The sequence below is a fragment of the Anopheles arabiensis genome, chromosome 3 (assembly GCF_016920715.1).
Source record: "Anopheles arabiensis isolate DONGOLA chromosome 3, AaraD3, whole genome shotgun sequence".
NCBI classification, from domain to species: Eukaryota; Metazoa; Arthropoda; class Insecta; order Diptera; family Culicidae; genus Anopheles; species Anopheles arabiensis.
The window spans coordinates 21,165,301-21,191,755 of record NC_053518.1 but is presented as its reverse complement, the minus strand read 5'-3'; the positions used below and the strand labels follow the sequence as shown (position 1 = coordinate 21,191,755).

Sequence of the window (26,455 nt, the reverse complement as noted above, 5' to 3'; positions counted from 1 at the left end):
CGTATGCCACGGAGGTTGAGTTTTTGTTTGCCGCACCGTAGTTGTACCAGAGTCCGCACCCATTCGCGAAAAAGAAAGTTGAGTTGAAAATAATAATTCCGTACCACATTGTGTTCCATGTGCCCGCGGTGCGAGATTGAGCGCGAAATACCGGCGACATTTAATCTGGAAAATGGTTCCATTGCACGTTAAATCATGTGCAAATGTAGGCAATTGAATCCGGAGCCCGGCATGCCGTGACCATGATAGGAAAGGTGGTGCTATTATTTAGTTTGAAAATTCCTCTACCGAAGAGAGACAACGAAAAAGAAAAGATCTTTTCAGGAAATCGACAAGCACACGCACAGCTTTAAACAAAGCAAAATTGAAAGTTTTACGAGAAGTCCACACCCCGCATTCAAACCGTTGAGGTCGTTGTGGTTTAAAGTGGCCATTGCCGAGATGAGTGACCTCTCCTCCGTGCTCTCCTTGCGAGAGATGGTAGGGTTGCGATACGGTAAAGCCATTCCCTGGCGCAGATTATAGATTGACCTGAGAACTTGCAGTGGGCGAATAATGCAACGCGAGTCGAATGGGGTCGTCAAATCTGCATCTTGTCGCTCGTCTGTCGTCGCCGCGACGACTGTATGCAGAATGGAAATGACTCACGGACACACAGTCAACAGGGGAGTAGGGTTTTACGACTCTTTATGTCAATGGAACTGTTGCTGAGCCTGACCTTTTCCGTGCGGATTTGCAATCAATCAGAAGAAGTGATTTTTATAGCCCGATTCCCAGGTGATAACTTTGGATCATTTATATAATTTAAGTAAGTGTGGGTTGGTGCTGTAGAAAGATAGAAATATCGTGTTTTTGAACGAGTCGGTACACTTTAATTCTTACTTATAATAACTACCTTCTCAAATAAGAGTTCAATGGAAATGTAACAAGCACATACAAATACGATCGGCCAGGAACGTTGTTTGATTTCGTGCAACATTAGGGAAAAAGAATCATTCCAAGCATCGATTGCTCTCTCGGACAGCAGAAAACCCTCAATAATCTTCTCCCATCACGATCACGTAGGCTCAATAATTTCACGGCGCTTTTTTGTAATCTCTTTTGAAATCGGCGCATTATGCAATTAACAATCAGCTGCGATCGATATGGAGGCCTATCCATCCATCCATCAGCATTAGTGTTAGTAGTAACAGCAGCAGCAGCAGCATTGAACTATTCCAACATAGCGCGAGCGTGGCCCACGAGCGCCAGCGTAATTGTGCAGTTTTGTCCGATTTTTCTTCACACTCTCACTTTTTTTCTCCTCTCGTTTGCGCCACTCACACATCAGACCTGGCCACGAGAGGCGAAACGCACGTACCGAATGCATGGACGATGGGAATGCTATTCCCACCCGTTTTCGTTTTCGCTCACCGTGTTCGGTACGTTTTTCCACAATTTCACGCAAAAGCAAACAGCGAGAGGGAGGGAGCAAAGCGGCAAGCCCCGCACTACTTCACTGGGGCCTCGGTTTGGAGTGATTTTGTTTCATTTTCTGATTAACTCGATTAAAATTATTGCCATTATTCAATTTGTGCTCGCCCGTTGGAAGAGTTTATCTCGTTTTTCGATGGTTTTCTTTGCCTCAGTGCCTCAGCACAGGTGGGTATTTCTCGTGCCTTGGAGGAAAAGGTATGTGAAAATGAAAACAAACGCTCGAAGTATTCCCTTTTCCGGTAGAGGTGAGAAACGGACTCTTTTCTCGGAGTTTGAAACTGCTGTCGTTTTTTTTTATTTCAATGGTCTCACGGTACATTTCTCCCATGCGGTATCGGGTCTTGGATGTTTCCTGAGTGAAACATCCGCCACCTATCACCAGTGTTTAAAGATCTCGAACGATTTTTAACACCTTTCAACCAGTCACCCCAACCGTGCCAGCACTCTCGCCCTAGAATACGTCCGGGTCCGATCCGATTGAAAGAACAAACCTTAGACGAGATCAGGAAAAACCTGTTTGGCTGAACCGTCCTGAAACTCTCTGTCCCGCTGTTTATTCGTTTCGGTACATGTGCCGTCTTTGCGTCTTCCCTTTCCCTTGATGTACTACAGAGCATCGGCTGAGCATCGGTGAGCTTGTCATGTCTCGTTACGACCACCATCTTCACCACGCCACGGTATTGCTGGAATGCTGCCGTGATTAAGTACATAGCTGCAACATCTTCATAGTGCCAGAGCGTCGTTGATGGGTGTAACTTAATGGACCCATATGTCTTGAACTCTCTCGTACCGTTTGTGAACGTGCCCTGTCCTGCAGATTGTTTCATGCCGCGTCTCTCGCTTCTTTCGCTTTCCGATTTGTGCGTGTACTAATTGTTGTTTCCGTTTTCATCATTTCTTGTTTTTTTTTCATTTGTGACTCTTTACAGATCGCACCAGAGGATGGTTTACCAACGGTGGTGTGTAGTTCCTGTCGTGATCAGCTCGAATCCTGCCATCGGTTCCGTCGGGTGGCTCACAGGACGCAGAAATCGCTCCAGAGCTACCTCAGCTATACGGCAGCACTTGCTGGAAGTGAAGAGGTAAGTCCGGAAGGAATAAACTGATTGGGGCATTGAAGACCCCAATAAATCACAATTACACGGCAGATGTCGCTTCTGTAAAGAGTGTCAGCTCATTACAACGCCGTTGAAATCTCATACAAAGGGTTTCAGTTTATTTAAACTCTACAGTATAAGTATGTTGCAGTAAGTTCTTTCCTACCAATGAGTGAAAGATAAATCACCACATTATATTCGGCTCTAAACAACTTGTCATAATTTATCACGGGCCACTGGAAGTGTAGCAATTGACGTCTTTGTTCCCAAAACATCACAAAACCTCTGCAACATTTTGTTGACCCTGGGGCGCCCTGGGGTCGTAACATATCAGACTGCCGATTATCGACTAAACTCAATCAGAAGTAAATTGCGTTCGCGTGTTCGGAATGGTGAAACATTATGCTAAGGATCTAGGACATTGCCGACGGATGTCTGACAATGCGGAAAGGGAGGGGGCGTTAATAGCGGGGAACGGTTTTGATAATACACCAAAGCCACTTCGAGCGTTAGCGTTGTCCTAATTTTCTGAAGGTGTGTATTGGTGTATCGACGTGTACATCAAGATGCCACATTTGACCTCCTTCGAGGAGGTTTATTTAGCTTCACTCACTTTGCTACTGTGTTCCGATGTCCTTAGATTGATTGATGATGTGTTACTACCACACTGAAGGTATTTCAGTTTTGGATTCATCGCCGTAGCATGTTACGAAAAATCGATCAGGGTGTTTTGGAGTTGCGGATGTGTAAAAGAAAAACAAAAACTAGAGAGAACTTTCTTTTATTTGCGAAAATATAAATGGCAATTTACAACTACTGCAATATTGTATGCGTAATCCTCTTCTAGCTCTTCATGGATTTATAATAAACTAATATTGTTTCGCTTATACCCTTCGCGAACTGTTACAATCCACCAAAGGAGCGTTAACCGCTTTAGCAATGCTGATGAGCTGGCGCCAGGCGCAAATTGCATTATCAAACGCAGCAAATCTCGCGGACAAAGACCGTGTCAGGAAACCGTTTTGCCGCACGTTGTTGCAGCAACCGGTCGAGCGAAATTGTTAGCCCGGGCGCAATGAACGTTAGAACGTAAATAAATAAATAACTATCACTGCTGGGGCGGAGGAGGAGGAACAGACGGAACGCGAAGCGTTTTGCATGCGATAGTGCACAACCTAATGCAATCCCGCTCAGGGTACCCCTTTCCTTCTCTCCTTTGGGTTAGGTTGCGACAGACGAGAGTGATGTATAAATACAAACAACATGTAAATATGCATCATTTGAATATCATACTTTCATCCATCCTTCATCCATTTCCCGGGTCAGTGCTTGATGCCGCGAAACACCACCGTTCTGCAACATTCAATTTTCTCTGACCGGCGGCGGGAGGAAGGAGCGGCAAGAGTTGCAAAGCTGGATCGTGCAGCAAAGTCAAACCGTAGTCCCGCTGGATGTGTCGGAGCAGTTGTCGGGTTCTTTGTCTCGGGGCTGGTGCGCGATGATTTGTTTCTTTGGCACCTTTTATGGGTTTCCTATAGCTAAACGGGACGGGCAAAGCAAAGTGGCGGCTATATGAGTGTAACGATCTTCAACGGGTTGTTCTTGTTGTTGGGTCGTGACAGTGTGTACTGTCGTAAAAAGCATCTCCCAAGCTTTCATATCAACCCAACAAAACATGGATATCGGGGTTGGGAAGTTGATGGGGAAGATGCGACACTTCTTCAAATATTGAGCAACATTGACGTGTGTTTATGCGACAGAGATGGCACTTTGGTGCAGTGTTCGTATTCGGGATTTTGTTCCGATGCACTTCGCTGAGGGATTAGTCATAGAGGGACGTAGGGAGGTCAGAATGTTGTGTGGCTAGGGAGAGCAAATTCAGCGTTCTAGGATGCAGCATCTTTAGAAACCGCAGAAAACTATGAAATCGTTATTTTCCCATTTCCTCACTATCTACTGCACACTGTTTCCTCTTCTGTGGGTGAATATGTGCATTTCTGTGAGCGTTTGTTGGTTCAATGCACTCTGCATTGCAAACTATGTATGCGCACACGGTAAATTTATTGCGCAAATGTTTGCCAACGCTTTAAGGGAAGCTTTTTCTCGTCCCTGTGTTGGTGTATGGAATCTATTCCATGGTTGATTGTCGTATCACGTACGGAAATCATATTTTGATTTATCAAATTTCCTTCAGAATTGGTGAGCAGTGAATAAGATGGTGCACTATAAAGAAATTCAAAACCTGATGAAGTTCAAAAAAATCTTTCATGATTTTGGGGTGTCTGAAATCGTATTTGTTGAATTTAGCCGCTAGACAGGTCTTTCACCAATCAGTATCATCGCTATCGAGTAACTCGGATAAAAATCTTTATTCTTCATGTTCAAAAATCTTACATTCTTATAGATTTTTCCCCTAAAGATTGATCTATCTTCGGATTTTATTATTTATTCATCTTGCACAGTCTTTGCGTTCGACAGTCTTTGCTGCTATCAATAACATGATGAATCGTTTAAATTTGTCGATGACATAAACCGTAGCTTCGAAGCACGGGAGAAACCGAAACGTCACAACTGTCGACGACTCGCCAACAAGCTTGCTAACCCTCCTTCAAGCTACCACCGTATGCCCTTAGCGTTTCAGACGTCTCTTCCTTCTTCTCATTGTCCCAAATCCACTCGCTTCACGTTTAGATCCAGTTTACGTTTGCGTTACATTTTGCGTTTACCCTCCGCCTCTTCCCATCGGCGAGTCTAGGCATCCTAGCGCGGTAATCATCGTCGCAAGTGGGTGTGACATTCCACGGAATATATTTCTCGAAATCAATAAAGACACAAAATCATCTCCTGGCCATCATGCTCGAGAAGAGGGCAGGAGAAGCGAGGGCATAAACCCCAGATGCAGCAACTCCAAAGTGCGCTAGTGCTTGCGAGTGAGGAAAACAAAAAATGGCACACCATTAATCATAATTCAATGTTTTGATGTGTACCGTGCGCGGGAGGAAATGCGAGTGTGGGTGTGGGTGGTCAAATGGATAGAACAACTCTGCTCTGCTGCACGATCTTCGATGGGGTTTTTTTTTCTGTCTTTGACGGATTCGATCCGCATGAAAACAACCTTTTTGCTGTAGGTTGCCTTCACCGAGATGTCTCCAATCGGCTGGAAATGTGTGTTTATGTTGCTTCATTCAGGTTCGGCTTGTTCTTTTTATAATATTTGTTTCCTCTTCAATAACTTGTGATATAGACAACTGTCATCTTACTGACGCCGTTGAAGGGGCCAACTCTCCCACTTTGATAGGAACGGTTGCGTAAGCAATGACGATAATGCTCCGCAGTATCAAAGGGCCAACAGTACAGTTGATTCCGTTGTTTTCGTCATAACAGCTTGACAAGTTGAGTGCTTTAATGTCTGTGTACAGGTTAAATTGGGAATGATAAAAAATCCACTTAGGATGAATCATTAAATGTTTAACCCTCTTTAATTTCCGACGCAATCTCAAATGATCTTCTTTGTTTACCATTGATTTGCAGCCATTTTTCCTTTATTAACAACTTCAGTTTCTCCGTATAAGGATCCACCGTGAAGTCCACGCTCCCGTGGCCTATTTAGCATCTTTGTTTTCCTGCTTCACGAACCATCGAAAACCCTCACGCTATGATGGCAATGACCGGTAGTAGCTGAAGGGATTGAGTCCAACCCGCCTGCCCGCCCAGATGCGTTAAGCTCGCGAAGCTAAAGGAAGCGGATAGTCGCTCGGGAGTGAGTTCCATTTGCATATTAATTGAAAATTTACTCACCTCAGTTTGACTTCTGACACCGGGTGTTCACTGGGTACAATATGCAACACCTCGGGTCGATTGCATATTCGACACATCGGTTCGGCAAAGCCTATCCAATACCGTTTTTTCCCACCGTACAAGTTTGGGTGTTTATGTCCAATGGTGTTTGAGCAGACCAATTAGTATACTTTTTGCAATTCTCATTAGTTGACAGTTAGTTTCTGTTTATTTTTGTAGAGTGTCACTGACAGCATATTAAGGTAAAAGTAGACTTAATAATAGTATGTAAGATGGTTTTCAATTCAAATTAGGATGTTCGAATTTACATTAGTAAACTATTAAATTTAACTTTAAAAATTTAAATTTAAATTTCAAATTAAAATGAAGTCTTATCAAACGTTCGAAGAAAAGCTATTTTGAACAATTTTCTCTATTGATCAATGCTCCAACCGTAAACATTGGATCATCCTTTCTTCACATGAACACACTCAAACACCTTTTTAACACCTTTTGCTCAGGTGGCAGATGTTGGCGATATTGGAGGACCGAACGCTCGATTTGAATATAATAAACCCGGGCCCGAAATTACCTCCACAATCTTATCCCGATCAGTCGGTAACATTATTCACGGTATCTTTTCGCCTCCCCCTCGTCGAATGGCGACGTTCGCTCGCATCGTCCTGCTCGGGGCTAACATCATCTGCCCCGAAACATGACCAAGCAGAAACCATCACGAAGCACCTCTGCCTCCTCACTGGACACGATCAAATAAACAAAATACGAATAAGGGAGAGAGAGAATGTACACTCGATAGTTGTTTTAAAAACAAGCAAGCGAGATGAAAAATGAACGAAACCAGCAATAGTAAAAAAACACATTAAAGAAAGGGCACAAGTACACAGAAAATGGCTAAATTTTTGGAGTTCACCATCCGTCAGACGAAAGATGGTGAAACCGTTTCAGTTCGCTGGTCCTTTCCTTGCCGGTGCTCGTTCCGAGAGACCGTTTCGAAATCCCCGTCCAGTCTAGTCAACACCAGGGGCAATATCAGGCAAAATAGGTTGCCTCATTCCCCTCCAGCTCCTTGCCCAAGCTGTGGGACGGTGCTGTGTCAGGCACAAACTGTACCGAACTCTGAAGAAAAAAGGGTTTCGCTACGCGTTCGGTCATCAAATTTAATTAAAATTACATCCAAACCGTTGCCGGGCTTCCCCACGTTGCCCGAAATGACTTTGTAGCTGCGCTGTGTGTGTATGTTATCAGAGTAAGAAGGAAAGAGAAATATCAGTTAAGAGGGGGAGGGGGACACGGTTGCGTGGGAGGAGCGCGATAGATTTGGATCTTTTTCGGAGGGAACAATGGGCTCATAAAAAAAACCTCCGCTGTATTCGGTGGACCCTTAACGCACCTTTTGGGAGTTGGAAAGTGCTGGAGAGGGAGTAGAGTACATTCAAATTTTTGCGTAGCTCCTCCGATGGCTATCCAATAGAGTCGGGCACTTGTGAGTGAGAGCTCGCGGGCGCAACCTTTCGCCTCCCAATGCCCTCGCCAAGCATTGGCGGGCCTGTCACGCTGCTTTTTGTGGGGGCAGTAAAGCTGTTACCCGGAGAGGCGATGGGGGTGGTCACTGGAGGAAGGAAGAAAACAGCGCGAGCAGCGAGAACTTGTCACGTTTTCATTTTTAATGTTATTACCTTGCCTTGGATCGGTTAATTTCTCACCCGTCGCGACCGATAAGAACGTTCGTTTTTTTCTTGTTGTTCAAGACGCGTTGCGTAAAGTGTAGCGCAAAATGTCGTGCCGAATGATGCCTTTCCTTATTAAGAAGATAAATAAGGAATGAAAATGCGATAGAAGAGGACGTTTTGCTTCCCAGGAGTTTGAAACACACCGTGATAGTAACACGACTTTTGCCTCCAAACCATGCCAACGATCGTACCCGATAAAGAGATCTCCCACCTCCTACCCTATCGGCATTAATTAATTGCTCTCGATTCATTAAGTGCTCTTCCATCGCGGGTCATCACGTGGTGATGGTGGAAAACAGAGCTGTTAAAACCTACCTCGATCGTGTGCAAACCCTCTTGGCGGTCCCTCGGTTCACCACCTTCCGAAATGCGTTCATCAAAGATAAATATGAGTTGTCACGAGCGGTCTATTGGGACCATCGATCGTTTCGCCAAGGCGCACGGCGCGATGCTATTTTAAAAATCGATCCTACCAACGGCATCCGCTTTTGCGACAAACTTAACGATACATGGAGACGAGATCCTCCCTCGCGTCGAGCGGGTATGATTTACGTGCCGGCGATGATCTAGATTCGTGTGTGAGAGCGAGGTGCCTTAGCTATTAAGAAGCACTGCTACATGGCGCACTGCAACTGCACCTAAGAGCAAGAAGCAGGGCATCGCTGTGCGTCGCGTGTGAGTGGATGGTCAAAAATAAATGACTGTAACGCATTTTGAATCATTCACCTTCGTTGAGAGCTGTGGAAAGGAATTGGAAAGGGTTGTAGGGTGAATCCGGTACGATCGGTTAGCTTAAATATCGCTTAACTAGATCTTCAGAATTTCGCTTCCCTCCTCATTACGCGACTTCTATCGGTAAGAGGCGCCATTTTTCATTCAGAACCCATCCTATTCATTCCTCCAGGCGTTTTGGCAACGCATTAATGGGGTAAAGATCCGCTGCTAGAGTGCGGGAGGTCCCACACAGTTTGAAAATTATAGTTTATTTACCATCTCGAATCACTTACATCCACCCTCACGGACATTCGTATGCGCTGATTCCTCCAAAATGTATCACAAAAATCTCGATGCTCACGGATCAACCAGGGATTGCGAACGGCAGGAGTATTGGGAGGTGAAAATACGATTTTCTATTAACAATCAATCACTGTTCTGATCCACATAGGCCACACCGGTACATCGTGCATATATTCACTTCCACCGAACGGCGATTTATCATGTGTTTCTTCTTCTGGCTGGAACTTGTTAAAGCGGGAATGTAACATTATAGACGAGTCGGATGAGCAGCGCTCTGTCAAATGTAGTCAGTGCAACGCCCCTTCTAAACGCCCACATCGGGTGCCCATATGTGTGCCGGTCGCGAGGTTGTAGGGTGTGAGCGGAATCCATCATTCGGAGTATGAAATGTGAACTCGTTTTTCTTGGGAAGGAATAACTTTTCCGGTACACACATTCGGCGCGCGTAAACCGTTTACCTTCGCCTGTGGGTTCTTCGCGAACGTTAGGACGGTTTATTTGATTAGCTAGCCCTGCGGAAGCTGCGCCGGTCGTAATGGTGATGGGAGGAAGTGTGGTCTTCCGAGAGGTCGATGCTACTCCCACGCGCTGTTTGATCGACCGTGTATAAGACCGAGTTTGAAGAATCGGTGATAAAGCGTAGAAAGTTTGAGCCACGGTGGTGGTTAAGGAAGTTTTTGGAAGAGTTAAGGATGAATGCAAAATGCTTGTCAGTTCATTGCTCCATTTAAGCTTTTGTCATAACATAAAGTTTCTCAAATCGAGTGCATGTAAACTTTTGAAGGTTATTGGATTTTGATTATGTTTGTGTTGGGATAGTTTGTTTGGAGTTTTTAGATTGGATACTAAGTTCAAGGAGCATTCTTGCCCTACGTCTAGAGATCAGTTTTTAAATAAATCCGATTCTAAGGGCCAAACATTTTATGATGCACCAATAAATATTAAATATTCAGTTTTAGTCTCCAAATTAAAAAATGACGTTTTCACCTAGAATTTCTAGCCATGCATACAGTGGCCGGCAATATAAAGTGGCCACTACTTACAATTTTACATTTTTTACATTTTTTCCGTGAAAAATGAAGTTATTGTACTGCTTTACTTTTTGAAACATTGCTCGTGATATGCTTAAGTATGCGCAGTACCATAGCATGACAAAAATGAGAAGTTTGCTCCAAGAAAAAATATTTTTTCTAAAATTGATCAAAATCACTGTGCCAAAATAAAGTGCCCACTTTATTCATTCTACAGAAAATATTTTTCTGAACAAATATAACACCAAACTTATAATTTATATGCGTTCCTCTCGCATTCTTCACGTGTTCGAGGACCTTTGACATAATTTATTTTGTTTTATTTGCACGTATTTGGCATTTGTTCTTCCTAGGAGTATTTCAGAGCTTTAACATATTTTGTTTTTCATAATCACGTCATTCTCACCACATTTGCATCAAAATTTGCACACGAAATCTCGATAGGATTAAAGTTAAGTCTAAGTGGGAGCCATTAAAGAAGTTTTATTCGATTTGATTGAAAAAAATAATTCAAAAATTCTTCGTGTATAACTTGAGTCGTCTTCCTGTTGTAACATCAATTTATTTACTAACTCCGTATTTTTCACAGAAAACAGATAAATTCACACAGGATGCTTATATAGGTATTAGCTTTCATTATGCCGTCGATTCAAACCATGCTCCCCACTTCTCGTATAAAAATCCCCTCCCTGGTCATCACATTGCACTCTTCATACATATTGGTTTGTTGGATCGCGTCTAGATATTTTTGAACATCAGTTCTAATTTGGACTCATCTGTCCAAATATCAGTTTTTCAACAATCTAACGATACATCTGCATGTTCTTGATCGTATTGAAGCCAATTGGCTTTGTTAGTCTTGCTGTAGCTCGGGCGAGGAACTTGAAGGACGCCACATCTAACGAGCAGTAAATTACGAAAATTGCAATGTGATAGCTAGGGGGTGTTTATCTTTAGGAGTAGCGGGAAAACTGGTGTGAATCGAAAGTACAACTATGGCTGATACCTTTTTTAACATTCTTCATCAATACTTTGGGATATTTCTTTAAAAAAATGGGGTTTGAAAACTAAAAACATGTTCCTACAGGCTAACATCTCAACACACACAATCAATACAAAAAACATTTCTCAACTAGTATCGTATAAAACACCTTGCATGTCCTCCATGAAGTCTAAATCTTGGTTCCATCGAGAATTTGTGGCAGATTCTATGTGCGAAGGTGGATAAAACTGGTGTCACAAACAAATAATTTTAAATTTTAAGCTCTTGATAACGCTTGAGAAGAACCAGATGCAAAAACAAGATGCAGAACTAGATAAACCTTTAAAAAATAGAAAAAAAATACGCTAAAGATCCTCGAACATGTAAAGAATGCGAGAGGAACGCATATAAATTATAAGTTTGGTGTTATATTTGTTCAGAAAAATATTTTCTGTAGAATGAATAAAGTGGGCACTTTATTTTGGCACAGTGATTTTGATCAATTTTGGAAAAAATATTTTTTCTTGGAGCAAACTTCTCATTTTTGTCATGCTATGGTACTGCGCATACTTAAGCATATCACGAGCAATGTTTCAAAAAGTAAAGCAGTACAATAACTTCATTTTTCACGGAAAAAATGTAAAAAATGTAAAATTGTAAGTAGTGGCCACTTTATATTGCCGGCCACTGTAAATAGTTAAAATTATCTCCACTCTACTCTCCACTGCAGCTTTTTGATCGTGTGCAATTCGTAGTATAATAGATTTGCCGATTTCCTTAATCTGATATCCGCAATAGTATCGCATCTTAAATAGCTTTTCGTTGAGTCGAATTATCGCAACCCCAAAGGTTCCCTTTTTTGTATACTATCCTCAGAATATCTTCCAGAGCCATCTTCCACATCCTCAGGCTCTAAAACCGAGAGTGTAATGTCATAACAGCAGGCTGTGCGCTTTAGTGCTCTGGTTCGCGCTCCCTAATAATCGGCCAAATGGCAGAGTGTCCCAAAGCGTACGTATATGTGTGTATGTGTGGATTGCTTTCATTTCGCCCACTGAGCCGCCGTCTGCTGTAGCCTCCACCAGCGAACGCACACCATGAACACACTCGGTGCGTTTATCACAATTTATTGGCACTCTAATTGGCACTAATTCATATGTTTTTATCGCTTCAGTCATTTTTAAGCTGACGCCGACCTCTTTTCCACCGGGAGCGGGTAACTCCGGCCGTCCGGCGTCGTGTGGCGGAGAGCAGGAAAAGTCGTGCATCGTATAGTATCGGGGTGCAATCGACCGTCAGCAGTGCGCTGTGCGCGTTCGCCTCGTCGCAAACGGTTTGCAAGAGGTTGACGGGGGTTCCCATAAGTGCAATTACAGAAACTACCACCACAAGCCATGGCTAGAACGGCCCGCTATAAGACCCGCTAAGTAGTAGTGCCCAACCGGTACAACCGCTGCATCGAACGCTGCAGTTCATCCCTTGCGTAGGCGGTCGCTGATGGCGACGAACGTACGCAAAATGTCGCCACAACGCCACCAATGGGCCACAACACCACACACACACACGCATGCAAGAACTCTGTTGGTTTCGTTGGTGGAAGTGTATTGCCGAGGATTCTCGGCGTTCGTTACGAACCTCAACTGCAACACCCACTACGTCTGCCTTTGCTCCATCTAAGTTGTTTCTGTTTGGTGTCTTTGCTGTGCGGTGTATGTGCTGGCTTTAATTTAATCTTGGCTTCGTTTCGATATCAAAACTCGGGAATCGAAGGGAGCAACCGTGGACACGGTGGAGGATAGCCATATGCTTCAGCATTTTTATGCGTTCAAGCGATAAAGCGAGGAGACGACTGTCCGCGAGTGCGAGCGCGTGTACGGATTTATGGAAATGGAAACAACGGCCAACAAAAGGCGCAGGGAGACCTGAAAACGGACCTGCGGGGGAGTGTAGTTTCGCAGTAAGCACGGCTGCGGAGACTGCTGCAACTGCTTACCTTTCGCGCCGGTACTGAAGCTTATCGGTACCGTCGAGATCTAGGACGATTTTTCACGGCAATCCAATCACGAGCGTCGTTTTGCCCCGAAGTGGTGGGGTAGGGAGAAGAGAATGAAAATGAGCGTCCCCAGCGGAGGAGAGTTATATTTGCATGATCATCCCAGTATGGCAATAGTGGGTTATTTTGTGGAACCAGGTTCATCCCCACTCGGGCCGCCTTCCTTCTTCGTTCATCGGAGCAGCCCATCACGACAGTGCGATCGTGCGCGAGCGTTTTGAGCGATAAATTAAACATATTTGCATATAAACAAGAAATCACTTCTTGTTGTCCCTTTTCCCCCCGTTTGCGGGATGATGGTTACTGTTGGTTAGGGGTATAGTCAGCGGAGAGGAGCTTCTGGCGCTCGCTATCAGCGATGGACGAAAATGTTTCATTTACGGTGAGTCATGATAGCGGCGGCAAGCACCGTGTGGAGCATTTTGTGCTTGGAGCGAAATGAGATCGTGCGCTTAAGTAAATAGAGCCATATATTTTTAGAGATTTCAACGTTAATTGCTTTCTCCATGGAGACGTCATTTGCGCTACCGCTATTTGAGGAAAGCGTTTGCAGAACGCTTGTGGCGTTTAACTCCATTTATAGAGTTAAATATTGAATTGCCGTGGGGAGGGAATTTGAAGAGTAAATAATTTTGAATAACATATCAGTTTTTGATATTCCATCTGGGATTGGTTTACTTTGCTGTAATATTTAGTAACTATTTTTGCTAAGCTTGATTGTTTTTGGTCTTAACAACACTGCAACAAAGTAGCGAATGGTATGCGTTTTGCTATTGATAGACAACTAGCGCATACGTGTCGTTGGCAAGAGCATCGTTCAATCTCGATAGAGCTACATCAACCAGCATAATCACCGAGGCGCGTACGAGTTTGTTTTGCTATCAAACCCGATTAGAGAAACCGTTTTGCTGCTCACACTCCCAGCCATTTAACCATCTGCAGCTGGTCGTTCGTTTACTTCGATACCGTATCCGTTTGCTGTTGCACAATCACTTGTGAGTGTGCAATTTGTGCAAGAAGAAAAGCTATTTTCATTTCACACAACCGAATTAGCTTATCGATAACAGCATTGCTGCAAGCGGCCTCGAAGCCGAAGTTGCCAGTGGCAAGAATCGAACGAATCGTATCGGTTTGCCGTACAAAACTACTGCAGCCTCCTACAGCCCTTCCTCTGCTCTGCCCAACAACCAAGATGATAAATCGATGTCACATTCTTCACTTATTTTGCTGCAGCTTCACCACCACCAGCGTCGCCGCTGCCGCCGAGGCCGAAATGCCTGAAGACGCGATTGCAATTTCAAAGGCCACAGTATAGAAGATTGCAGTTGTCTGATTTATCGAACCGGTGGGGTCGGATGCGGTCGGTTGAAATGTGGCAACTGGCACACTGATAGTGTAGTGTGCTTGCAACGATGCTATTTTTAAACCTTTTCCCTACTCTCCCTATAAGCCTATGCCCTTGCTAGCGCATGGTCTATTTTATCTTTGCTGTTCAGTTTTTCCTTGTCAGATACAATCATCGTGAGCTTCTTTATCAACTGCTGTATGTGTGAGTGTGTGTGTATGTATCTACTACCAGCGATGGCGCAGTACGGCTAATGGGGCACTTTTTTTTAGCACCATTCGCCAGTGTAGAATCGCTGCAAATGCGACACAATGTACACGCTGCACACGTCCGAACATGGTGCAGAAATTGAGAAATGCTCTGTAATATTTGTGTGCCCACCTCACAACCGTACCCTGTACGCTACAACCCCTGAAGCAATAGGAAGCGGCAATAGTTTCTGAGGACGAATTTTGCTGTTGCTCTCGCTCCATCTTCTATCGTGCGGAAAATCACATTTAACAGCTTCTCGCGTGGTGTGCTGTCCCGTGGTCGGTCACCGAGTTTTGCGAGTTTGCTGCGCAACTACGTTCGCGGATGCAGTATGGGGATGCACCCGGTCAATTGTAGAGCAGCGACCGGGCAATCAAAGCATCATCGTTTCGATCATCGGACCGATTCGAATCCGATCCAATTGGACCGAATGGCCCCCGGGAGCACTCTTCCCTGACTGTGTGCGATAAGCGAATAAAGTGCAGCCGCTTGCGGGCGGCGCTGCATTTGCCGTTTCCGTGCGCTAGAAGAAAGGGGGGAGGACATGATTGACGCGCAGTGACCCAGATATCGAGAAGGTTGTTTTTTGTTTGTTTGGTTGATTTAATTGTAGCGCGGGTCACGAATCGAAGTGGGAGAGCAAAATGTTTCACGCTGAAATTGGCGAATGTATCTCGGGCAATGAGCAGACGTTTGAGTCTTGTTAACAGTAGAAAAGAATATGGCAGTGTTGTGCTTTATGAATCTTTGGATTTGATACATTGTTGCGAATGTGTTTTCAAGATCAAAATCTACTCAAAGTTTTGAATTGTTAGATTATTTCCATGAATACCTCAATGGAAAGTCATTTGGGCCAACAATTGAATTCTGATTCTAAATACGAATCACGATTAAGAATATGATATTATAGTTTTAGATGGAAATATTGAAGTTCTTCGAAGCTCCATGAACCCTAGAGGATGTTTAGTAATCTGGCATATTACATAACTTGATATCCCTATTAATTTTCCCAGAGCTTAAACATCAATCCAAACTATTTATTGAGAAACTTAGAGCATGTTTCCTATACTTTTTGGTGCTCCTAAGCTCCTTCATTGTCCCAGGAATTTGTATTATCAATATCTCCAGCATTATATTGGGTCCAACAACCGTTTTTATATGTAACATTTTGTTACATTACAATAGCACTTATTGAAGATAACCAAAGCCATTTAAAACCTTACCTGATTTGTGTTGCTTCAAAGAGTGTCTATTTTTAAAAAGATGAAACACATGATCCCGCATCCGAGACGTACTACTCATTCTAATTATTTCCACTTCGACACGACCTTTCCCGACATCTGGGGCGGGGTGGCAAGATGCAACACAAACTTGAACGCAAAAAAGAACGCATATTCCGCACGCCAAATGGTCCGCACGAAGTTCTCTATCAGATTGCAAAATAAAGCGAAAAAACCTCTCCTGTACGTTTATCCCCGGTCGGTAGCCCAGGCGTCATAGCCGACAGTGTGCGCCTGCGAAAAGATCAGCGGCCGAGTAATATGTTCATTATCAAACGGTCCAAATCTCATTTGCTACCAACCATGCGTGTTGTGCGCCGCAGGTCACAAGTGGGAAACGGGGGGCCCGCTGTGTTGCATCGCACACCGAGTAAAAGATTTTTCCGACCAGCAGTCAAAGTCCCCCGCCGATCGTAATCAACGCCAAAGCCACCGCCATGCTCTGAGGGGCATAGAGGATGAGTGCCGCGGGGGTAGGGTAGCACGGGGAGTTACTGGTGCATCGTGCAAGTCAGGCCGAACGAAAGAACGGTGTCGTCGTCGTCCATTGCCGGGGCCTGATAAATTGCAATCCAGATGTTTTTAATCTATTTAAAGAATATTTTATTTCACTTCCTTTCACGGTTGGTCGGTTCTTGCTGCACAAGGGGTTGGAAGAAAGTGGGGATGGCGCTGATGGGGGGGCAGCACCGCGAGAGGCTTCTGATGAGAAGTGCGCAGCGTCAGCTTCCTGGGTTCTGTGCGTCTGATATCATTCCGTGCACATCGCACAACGGGTACATTTGCATCCGGTCGTATCTTTACCATTCCTGGTGGTCTTCGGACCGGATCTTCACCGCAGTGAAGCTGCATTATCAGCTGCATCGGGCTGCAGAAAGTACAGATTCACTGTACAAAATGGAAGCGCAAAGATATCAGGTGCTCTTGTCTCGTGTTGTTACCGGCCCCTGAAGAGTTCTGCAGAATTCGATGCAGTTACCGCACCAACTTATTGGAGAACAGAGAAGAGCCGCAGTGCACATCGATTCTTTGAATTCTCCAAAGGTTCCTGGTGCTGTAAAGTGCATCTGTAAAGATCAGAGGTTGAACACACACACACACACACGGAAAGAGAAACGCACACCATACGCCCCAGCCGGTAATGTGTCAAGAACATCCGGTAGCAGGGAAAAATACATTGCACCGCGGGCGTGGTACAACGACGTCTCTCCCTTTGCGGGGAAAACTCGTGGAGAAGCAGCGGCAGATAAAAATATCTTCCTTTCCACTTGTCCAAACCTCTCGCTCATGGGTTTGGGTCTTGTCATGGTAGGTGGTGGTGCGCTCTGGACTCTTACATGTGTGCACCATTCGGGCTGGGTCTTGTGTGCCTTTGGTGTGTGATTCGTGTTAATGATTATCTTGAAGGGGGGATTTTTCAAAGACACGCTCACACAGCTACACAGGTCGCTATCGCCTTGTCAGTCATTAGCACATACTGTGCTACCGTACATGGCAACGGAGCTGCTAGGAGAACACTGCTGGAGTACCTCCGCATTTGTACGTCGTTCGATGCCTACCCCTACTGTGTGCAACAAAATTATTGTGCAGCTCGGTACATCCTACGCACGATGACGCTATGGTACGACGAACCTGTAGCTGGTGTGTTGTCTTATCCTAGATATATATACACAACCGCTTCCAAGTAAGTCCACACCCTGGCCAAGACAAGTGCTGTGCATGTTGTTACTTCTCCCCCTGCATCTTCGCGATGATCTTGCTGCCGACGCGCTTTTGGAGCAACCGAGAGAACCTCAAAACCTAGACAATCTTCCCTTTTTGCTTTGTGTACTTATGATGAAATATTTATAAAATGACTCAACGCTGTGTGCTGTTGCGCCCCCACTGCTGCCGGGGAACAAAGTAGAGGGTTGCCCGGCGATAAACAATCGTGCGCGCGTTTGTGTGTGTGTGTGTGTAGGAGCCGGAAAACCGTCCAACTCACTTGATTCACGTACGCGGCGCCGCTCAATTCGGGGCGTATTGGTGGATATAAATTTAAATGGGCTCGAAAATGACACAATATAATCATTTCAAGAATGTCTCGAGGCACCCCCCTTCCATGGCGGCACTGCTGCCGGCGAAGACATTGGCGATGGTGCCGGGATGGGGTGATACAGCGGGCGCGCGGAGCTTGTTAGCTGAGGCTGAAATTATTCATTCACTACACGCACTCCATTTATGGAAGTTCCAGGGTGGAGAAACAATCGGTCGAACTACGGTTGTCATTTCGCACCGTGCGGCCCAAATTGTGTTCGTCCCTTTAACGGCTTATGGCACTCGCGATCGATAGGGTAGTGATCTTGAGGTCATCGTCATTGCAGGAACAACACGGTGTGACACCATAAGTAACGGAGCTCTGGACGTTGTTTTATTGAGTCTAGAACATGGACAAGGAAGTCTCTCTCAGGTGTTGTATTTGCATTGTTTGTAGAAGAGAAGCACAACTCCAACGCTAAAATACACAGCTTTGATGATGATGATGATGATGTGGTGAATTATTGGTAGTAAAAAGCTTACCATTTAATAGCCCCATGGAGTTGATCACGATGGCCAGCAGAGGAGTACCTATTGTGCCTTCGCCTTAATTAATATTTGATAAACACCGCGCGATAGTGTGGCAGAAAGGGGAAGTATCATTGTATCAGCTTCGAAGTGCCCTTTGTTGGAGGAACATTTAAATTTGTTAAATCACCATGCAAAAACCGAGCCTTTTAGCGTCATTTCGATCGTGATCGTTAAGAACCGAAGCTGACGGGTAGGGGGGGGATTCGTTGAACTCTTCCTTGGTGCGCAGAACAGAGGAGAACATTGCTTTCGCCGTCGGGTTGCCTCATTCGGTTGGCATTTTATCTGTTTCGAACGATCGGTTTGGATCAGGCCACCCTACCACCTCCCCCCCACAACCCCTTCATGCGTGCGTTGTGTCTTTAGCATATTATCACACAATCACCACTTATCATTCGCAGCCAGTCATCATCATCGTCATCATCAGCATATCGTTTGTGTGTGCGCAGGGGGTTATATGGTATGTTACACGGTGCGGTTCTCCTGCTCCAGGAGGTTCAACGATTCTTTGGCGTTCGGTAAACTAACCCCTCATCCCTTCCAACACCCACCTCTCCCACTGTCTAAAGTGGTAGAATGAATGACAAGATGGATTTTTATGCGCGCGCGGTGATTGACCGCGACGCCACGCTAAGATACGGCGGAGAATGTTCCTGCGTGCGTGAGTGTACGTGCGCGCGCGCACTGGTGTATGCAAATTGCCGCCATCGACATCGTATCACCACAGTGCCCGCGGTCGGTATGGCTGTGTGGCAGGGATGATCGTGGTGTGATTTGTGCGAGCGATGGTTCGCGTTTTGTTTGCACTCATCCTCCTCGAGCGAGCGCGTTGCTTCACTCGAGCGCTTACGAAAAGTTCTGCCCTCTTTTGCGTTTCTTTACGTTCAGATTTGAATTTTAATTTTAAGAAGATAATACTTTGTTGTGTTGAAATGTATTCTTGAACTTTTGTACGAATATTTTACTTCAGAGCGCGAAATCTGTCTATTAGTAACCATTTTACATTTCATTCGTCCTATTTTTGGAATAAAGTCTTAATGAAACTTTTGAAACATAACACTAACGCTGTGTTGTATTTGAAATTGAATGCATCGATTTCGAGACAAAAGAAAGGCTGCAACTTCATTCGCAACGATCAACCAAGATGCAAGTGTGGAGGCCCTGCAAAGGCACGGTCATATCGCTGTCACGGTTAGGACGTCGCGTTTGGGATTTTTATTACACATACGTACAAATGACGGATACAGAGATAAAGATAAACAATAAACACCGTGGCGTGATGATGATGATGACGATGATGATGATGATGTGGCCGGATCGTGTGGGCGCGCGCGTACAGTTCTTGGCAAAGCGAGAAAGGGCACACGAATTGTTTATGTCTGGCTGAGCAGCTCGTCTGGCACACACACCACCCACAAGAGTTGGGAAGGAAAGGGGGTGATGGGGAGAAGCCGCGAGCTGTGCAACTTCGCGCCCATCATTATGGGATGCTAATCTTCCTCCCAATGCATTCGCGTGCGCCAGCATTTGGTATCGATACGATCGCACATATGCATTTATTATTATTGCACATACTGTAAGCACGCTTGTTGTAAGACACAGACCTACACAGGGTGGCGCAAGGACAACATCACGTGTAGGCGTTTTGGAGAGAGGGTGGCGGTATGGTGATTGCATTATATTTTCGTGTGTGTGTATGCATATTTATTTCCCGTTTTATCAAGTCACTCGCACACACACACAAACATGCACACAATCGAGCAAACTGATATCGAATGTAGAAAAAAAAATATGCACAGGAAGTATGCTGAGAAGTAGGCAGCACAACCGCCTCGATGGCGTCAAAAACAACCAACCCCAAAACGCGTACAACGTTCGCGGGGATGGAGGAAGGGGAGGACAGATTAAGAAATGTCGTAAATCATCCGCACACACACTCACACACTCACACACACACACACACACAGTGCAACAGCAGCAGCAGCAGTCAAGCAAAGCCTTCTTTCTGCTCTTTTTTTTCGTTTGCGTCTTTCCACGCGCCTTCAAACGTTGGTCGGCTCCGTTTCACAGGTGATGGAGGACTCCTCCTCACCTCAAGAGGTACCTTCACCAGGCGTACCAGGCCGAAGTTTTCCTGCCCCCGGTACGCGGGCGCAAGGTGACATAAAAGCTTATCAGATTATGATGCAGGCGAGAAAACATGCTCTTTTCGCCGTCAAATCATGTCATAGGCAGAAACACACACATACGCCACTTTCTTCGCCATGCTTTTTTTGTATTTTGCGCGTGGAAATGAACGCGCGTGTGTGCGTCTGAGTGTGGCGTAAAGCTTCACTTAATTTAATTTGATGTTAAAGAGCAGATTGCTTCGGTGCACAAGGTGTTGTTGTTGTTTGCTGCGAGGATAGGAAAGATAGCTCTTACCTGGGCCTGAGGAGGTTTTTCAACGCGGCAAGAGATATTAAGGCTAAAGTGGCAAAGACAAAAGGCCTATAAGTTATTTATTTGCGTCTTGTGTGTGCCTTTTTTTTGTGTGGAGATTTTCTGCTCTGCCAACAGGACAAGGAAACATCTTCACAAGAAAGCGAACCGAGCACACCGACACGTTGACAAATTGTGTCGGCCGTTCGGTGGATTAGCTATTAGGTCAAAAGTTGTATCACGGACCGTCGTCCCCGAGCGTTGCCGGCAAAGTTAAAAAGGTAACTTTGTTACACGAACTACATTAAAAGATTTGCCCGTCCGTTGTTGCGTTTGGTCGCCGTTGTTTCGCACCATGCTTCGCGAACTAATCTTTTGCCAAACTTTGTTGATGTTCAATGCGTGAACCTGCGCGTGTTCTGGTCGATCTTAATGCTCTATTTTCCTCGGTTCTTGCGTATTTTTTTCTCTCTATGCTGTGGATTGTATTCAACCATTCCTCCTCCTCTTGAGCTTGAGCTCTAATCCAGGAGCGTGAGAAGTTTTGCCTTCTGCGCGCTACCATTGACCAACATCGAACTAAGCGGACTAAATTCTGCTGCCAAACCAAAAAGCCAAAAGCCGGGAAGTGGGTTCGTGTCCCATTGACTCCCCCCCGCCAAGTGCGCATCGTATCGATTCTTGTTGGAAAACGCCACCGGTGCGAGAAATGTTCGGGATTGTCCAGCTTGGGGACGGAACCGGAGCAAAAAGCGGTGGTTTGGACCGAAAGTCTGCAACTACAATGGTTCAATTTATCCTCGTGCAGGGATCGGGACGGGAGCACATGTTGTGTGCACGGCTTTCGAAACCGAGGAAGCATTCCAAAACCCTCTTCAAAACCACAGCCGAGGAGGAGGAAGAAGGGCACACGGTGGCCTGACCGGGGCAGGACAGAGAATAATGCGCCACGGTTAATACATTCATAAAAATCAATGATTTATGGGGATCCGGTGCTGATTTAAATATAGATTAACCGTTGCGCGAGCCTAATGCAGTGCGAGCTGTGGTCGTTGTCCTCCCCCCCATTTTGCTCGCCTTTACTCGTTGCCGGAGAAACCGGCCACCTTCCCAACCAAGCACTACAAACTGCACACAGCTGCACAGTTTTCCTTCTCCACCGTTTTGGAAGGGTGGAAAGTTTAATCCGCTTCTGTTGTTTGGGCAATTGTGTGTGTGTTTTTTTTTTTGGGGGGCAAGCGAATCGAACGCACTAAGACACCGATTTGAATAAAACAAAAGAGGCGGATTGTTCACGGCCCACCAGTGCCGGCCCGATGGCGTTATCGGGACAAAATAATAAAAGCATTAGAAACAGCATGAAAAAAAAACAAAGCCCCACAAAGCGGAAAACAATCCACCGTGGCCGATCACAGCAGCAAAGAAAAAGAGGGGGTTTAGGTTTTACGTTAGTTTGGTGTGAGATTACCAGTTTTGGCTTAATTTTATGTTCGTTACACGATCGTCAATGTCGAGCTCTGCACATCTTTGAAACTACTCAGAAACTTTGAATAGCTTTGAATAGCAAAGGCTCTCCGATGGCTTTTTGAAACCCCGGAACAAATTCAAGAAGCCACCGTTCGTCGCCTACCCAAGTCGCCAACTCCAATATGCCGCTGCCATGTTTATGCCGTTTTGCACCTGATCTCGTGACGACGGCGAGCAAGACGCAGCAGCGGGTATTGACTGACCCGGACCACTGAAGAGAAGAGCCCGGATTCGGTTCCATTCGATTAACCCTCCGGTCGGCGGGGGGGGGGGGGGGCAGAGTCGCGTTGCGTTTGGCTATCTGTTTGCCCGCTCTCAGCGCCCCGCTAGCAAGCTGTTGCGGCTTCCGAAAGTCAAAAAAACAGATGCAGTCTCGGTGGTGGTTTTGGAGGGTCTCGTCTCTCTATCGTCGATTGAGCTTTCTTTCCAATCCGTTTGTCGCACACACATACACACATTCGTCTTGAGGCAACAGAAGCGCCAGAACCTTTTCGTGTTTTTTTTCTCCAGCGCCTGCTGAAGCGAGTGAAGATCTTCATCCGGATCATCGTGTGTGTTGGGCCGTTGAACGAACGATCGTTGACTTTTGTGTGCTGATGCAGCAGGTGGGAACGATCCGATGCAGCGCTGCTGCTGCTGCTTATCCACCCGGCTCGGCTCGGCTAGAAGGATAATCAAACCGCAGCTGTGTGCGGGATAAAGGAAAGCAACAACAGGGAAGCCCGTTTGGGGAGGATTTTGATGCATTTTTTTGTTCTTCAATATTATTCTGATTAGTGCCGGTTAATCGGTGTCTGTTTTGTGAGTGGAACAGTCGCCTTTTTTTTTTTGCTCCGTGCTTCAGCAGCGCTCCAGTTACTCTCCGCGCTGAACCTTATTGCCCCCGCATTTAGGCGTGTCGTTCCGTTTCGTTCCGCATACAAAAAAATACAACCCCCCAGCTCTCGACCATGTGCGACAGGTGCATCTATCATAAGCTTCCGTTTTGGTTCTGGTAAGTGTTGTTGTTTGCCTCTGCTTCTTCCATTCCGTGCGAGTGTCTGCTCAAATAAATGTCTTATTTTGACATTTCTGTATGCGTTCGATCGCCCCGAATGTTTGACGGGAAGAAAGGGCAGACAACGGCAAAACGCGAAGAGCTCGTCTCGCACAGGCTCATCGACTTTGTGTCCCGGCTTTGAAGGGAGTGGGGGAGAGGAGTGAAGATCAACCCACGGCCCAAAGGAGGAAAGCATTAAATTTCATGAGTTTCAGTTTTATGATGTCGTTCGCTCGTGTGTGTGTGATACGATTTAGCAGGGAGGTGCTTCCCGGGGCTTCTGAACTAAGGATTTTTTTTTGGTTTGGTTTTGTTTCGTTCGGTTTTCGTTTGATTCTTGACTTTACCATCTACCGGCACAACCAACTCAGGCTTGTGTGTCGTTTTTTTCGGTATCTTCTCGCCAAAAAAAAAAAGACACGTTTTGTTTTTTGGCGAAATGAAACGATAACACAAATACACGACACAAAAAAAAAAAAAAAAACTTTAATAACACATTTTCACATCTCAACTAGCTCTTCCGTGTGCTAATCAGATGCTCATTTCCCGACGATTGGCTAACCAGTGGTTTTCTTTCTCTTCTTTCCCCTCTTTCCTTCGCAGGTGAGTCTGACAGGTTGGATGTTTCCTGCTACTATGCTGTGCCACGGCCCAGTTTTTGCACGTTTTGATTGGGCTTGGGTTGGGTGCCAGTTGGTAAAATAGCCATCAAAAAAACCGCCCCACTGCAACAAGCCGTGACGGATGGGTGGCTATGTATGTGTGTGTGTGCACGGTGAGTTATTGCAGCCATGGGGTTTTTGGATCCATCCGGAAGCGCAGATCTCGCGAACGGAAGGGTAAGGTAATACATTACGTGCTAAATGGTGCAACAACAGGCCGGGTGGGTGCAAGGTAGAGATTGTTTAAAACATTTTTATGGATGTTTTTTTAATTGGGCACGAACGATATTTTTTTGGTGGTCGATGGATCGTTGACGCCGCGCTTAATGAAGACTTCTTCCGAGTTTGTATGGCTGGAGAAATTCATACATGGGACTGTAAATCAGCTTGAACCGCGCTGTTAACATGTTGCAAATTTTGAAACAACGATAAAGATGTTGCTGAAAGGTAATAAGCGGACCCGCAGTGTTGCATTTCAATCAAAATGGTTCTCTATTTAATTTAATTAAATTTAATTTAAAAGGTTGAATGGTTTTATTACACAAACAACTTCTTTTTGAACAAAAAGAAGAAATGCTATCAATTTATACCGTAAATATATTAATAATGGTCCAAATTGAAGTGTTTTTGATATTTTGGCATGATCCCTAAATATAAAAATTGGAAATATTTACTTATTTTAACAAATTTTAATCAAAATAGGTTTTAAATTTACCACTTACCTTTAAAAAATATAAAAAAGACCATGTAAGAATTCAAACATTGTTGCTATAATGAACGGAATTTTGGGAAAAAACATCTAGGAATATAAATAATTTTAATAAAAAACAATTATTTTTTGGATTGTAGCCATTTATGGCGATACTTTCATGATTTAGAGCATAAACATTATGAAAAAAGCAGCTCAAAAATACAAAATATTGGATTTGTTTCCTTCATCTCAATACAATAACAAATTGCATGTTTTAAACGACTTGAACATATCCAAAGAGCAATTCATAATGAAAGATATTAACTAAAACAATTTATGGTATGCATAACATTTGAGTGCAATAAACTTCCCCCTTACTACTGGTACGTTAACCCCAACCCGTTTCGAGAAGGTGCAACAGCTTTCATCGTGACATAATTTTGCTTGTCGCTTCGCACTTCTGAATTAATCATTGCCTTGTTAAAAGGCAACCAGTGTGTGTGCGTTCGATTTATCGCTGCAACGATTGCACATTATCATTCGGTCATACTGTCAACGGGCAGGCATATACTCCCTGTTGATATGTATTTGATTTTTCAATTTGCGCCACTGCATCCTGATTGATGCGCACGAATGAACCAGAAACGTCGCGTCCGGATGCGTTACGCGGTTGTTCGAAGTGTTCTGCGTGTGCTGCGGTCATCGGGGTGTGCAGGTCAGGTACGGGAATAGGTGCAGGGGATATGTATCCCATATGTCACGGGGAAACACGTTCACACATCACCTACCACAACCCCGACTGCATCCGTGGTTTGATCTGGAAAGAGCAGAGATTAACAGAGGTCAACAGTGTGCACAGGGGGGGGCTGTGCATTCTCATGCATTTGCAAATGAAATGCATTTAAAAGCGCAACTCTGTTCATCGGGGCTGTCAACGGTCAGCAGGATAGGAGGGGAGGGAGGTCTGACCGATAGCGGCAGCAGCAGCAGGAGCAGGCTGTGGAAAGCGGGCAATCGGGAGGCCAATGGAAAGATTAAGTCCATGGACTGCTCGCGCCATGATGATGGTGTCGATTTGGTGAACAATCTCGCGAACACATACCCAACTACCGGGGGCGGGGAGGGCAGTCTTTTCCAAACCCGCGCGCTTGCATATGCAATCTATCGTGCGGCAAACGGAGAAGAACAGAGTTTGTGCATAGGGTCTCGCGAGAAAAAGAGAGAGAGAGAGAGCGATCGAAGTTGGATGATAGTTTATCTGATTGCTAGAACATAGGCCGGTGCTTTTTTTGTTTTATTTATAGTGCATTCATATTCCGCACGATAGCCGCTTCCGTCGGATCATCGCCGGGTGGATGACCACGGACTGACCCGGCCGAGATAATGCAAACATGCATGAACTCATATACGCGCGCGCCTGCACACTTCAGCGATTGCACATGGGAGG

At 45.1% G+C, this 26,455-nt stretch overlaps 1 protein-coding gene across 1 annotated transcript in view; it reads left to right on the top strand.

The window, feature by feature from the left end:
• Window positions 1-26,455, top strand: part of LOC120899516 (negative elongation factor A) — a 214,164-nt gene that overhangs the window by 128,943 nt on the left and 58,766 nt on the right. Inside the window, exon 3 of the mRNA XM_040305467.1 lies at window positions 2,406-2,558. Within this exon, the coding sequence (XP_040161401.1) occupies window positions 2,406-2,558 (153 nt within the window). The remainder of the gene's footprint in view (window positions 1-2,405; window positions 2,559-26,455) is intronic.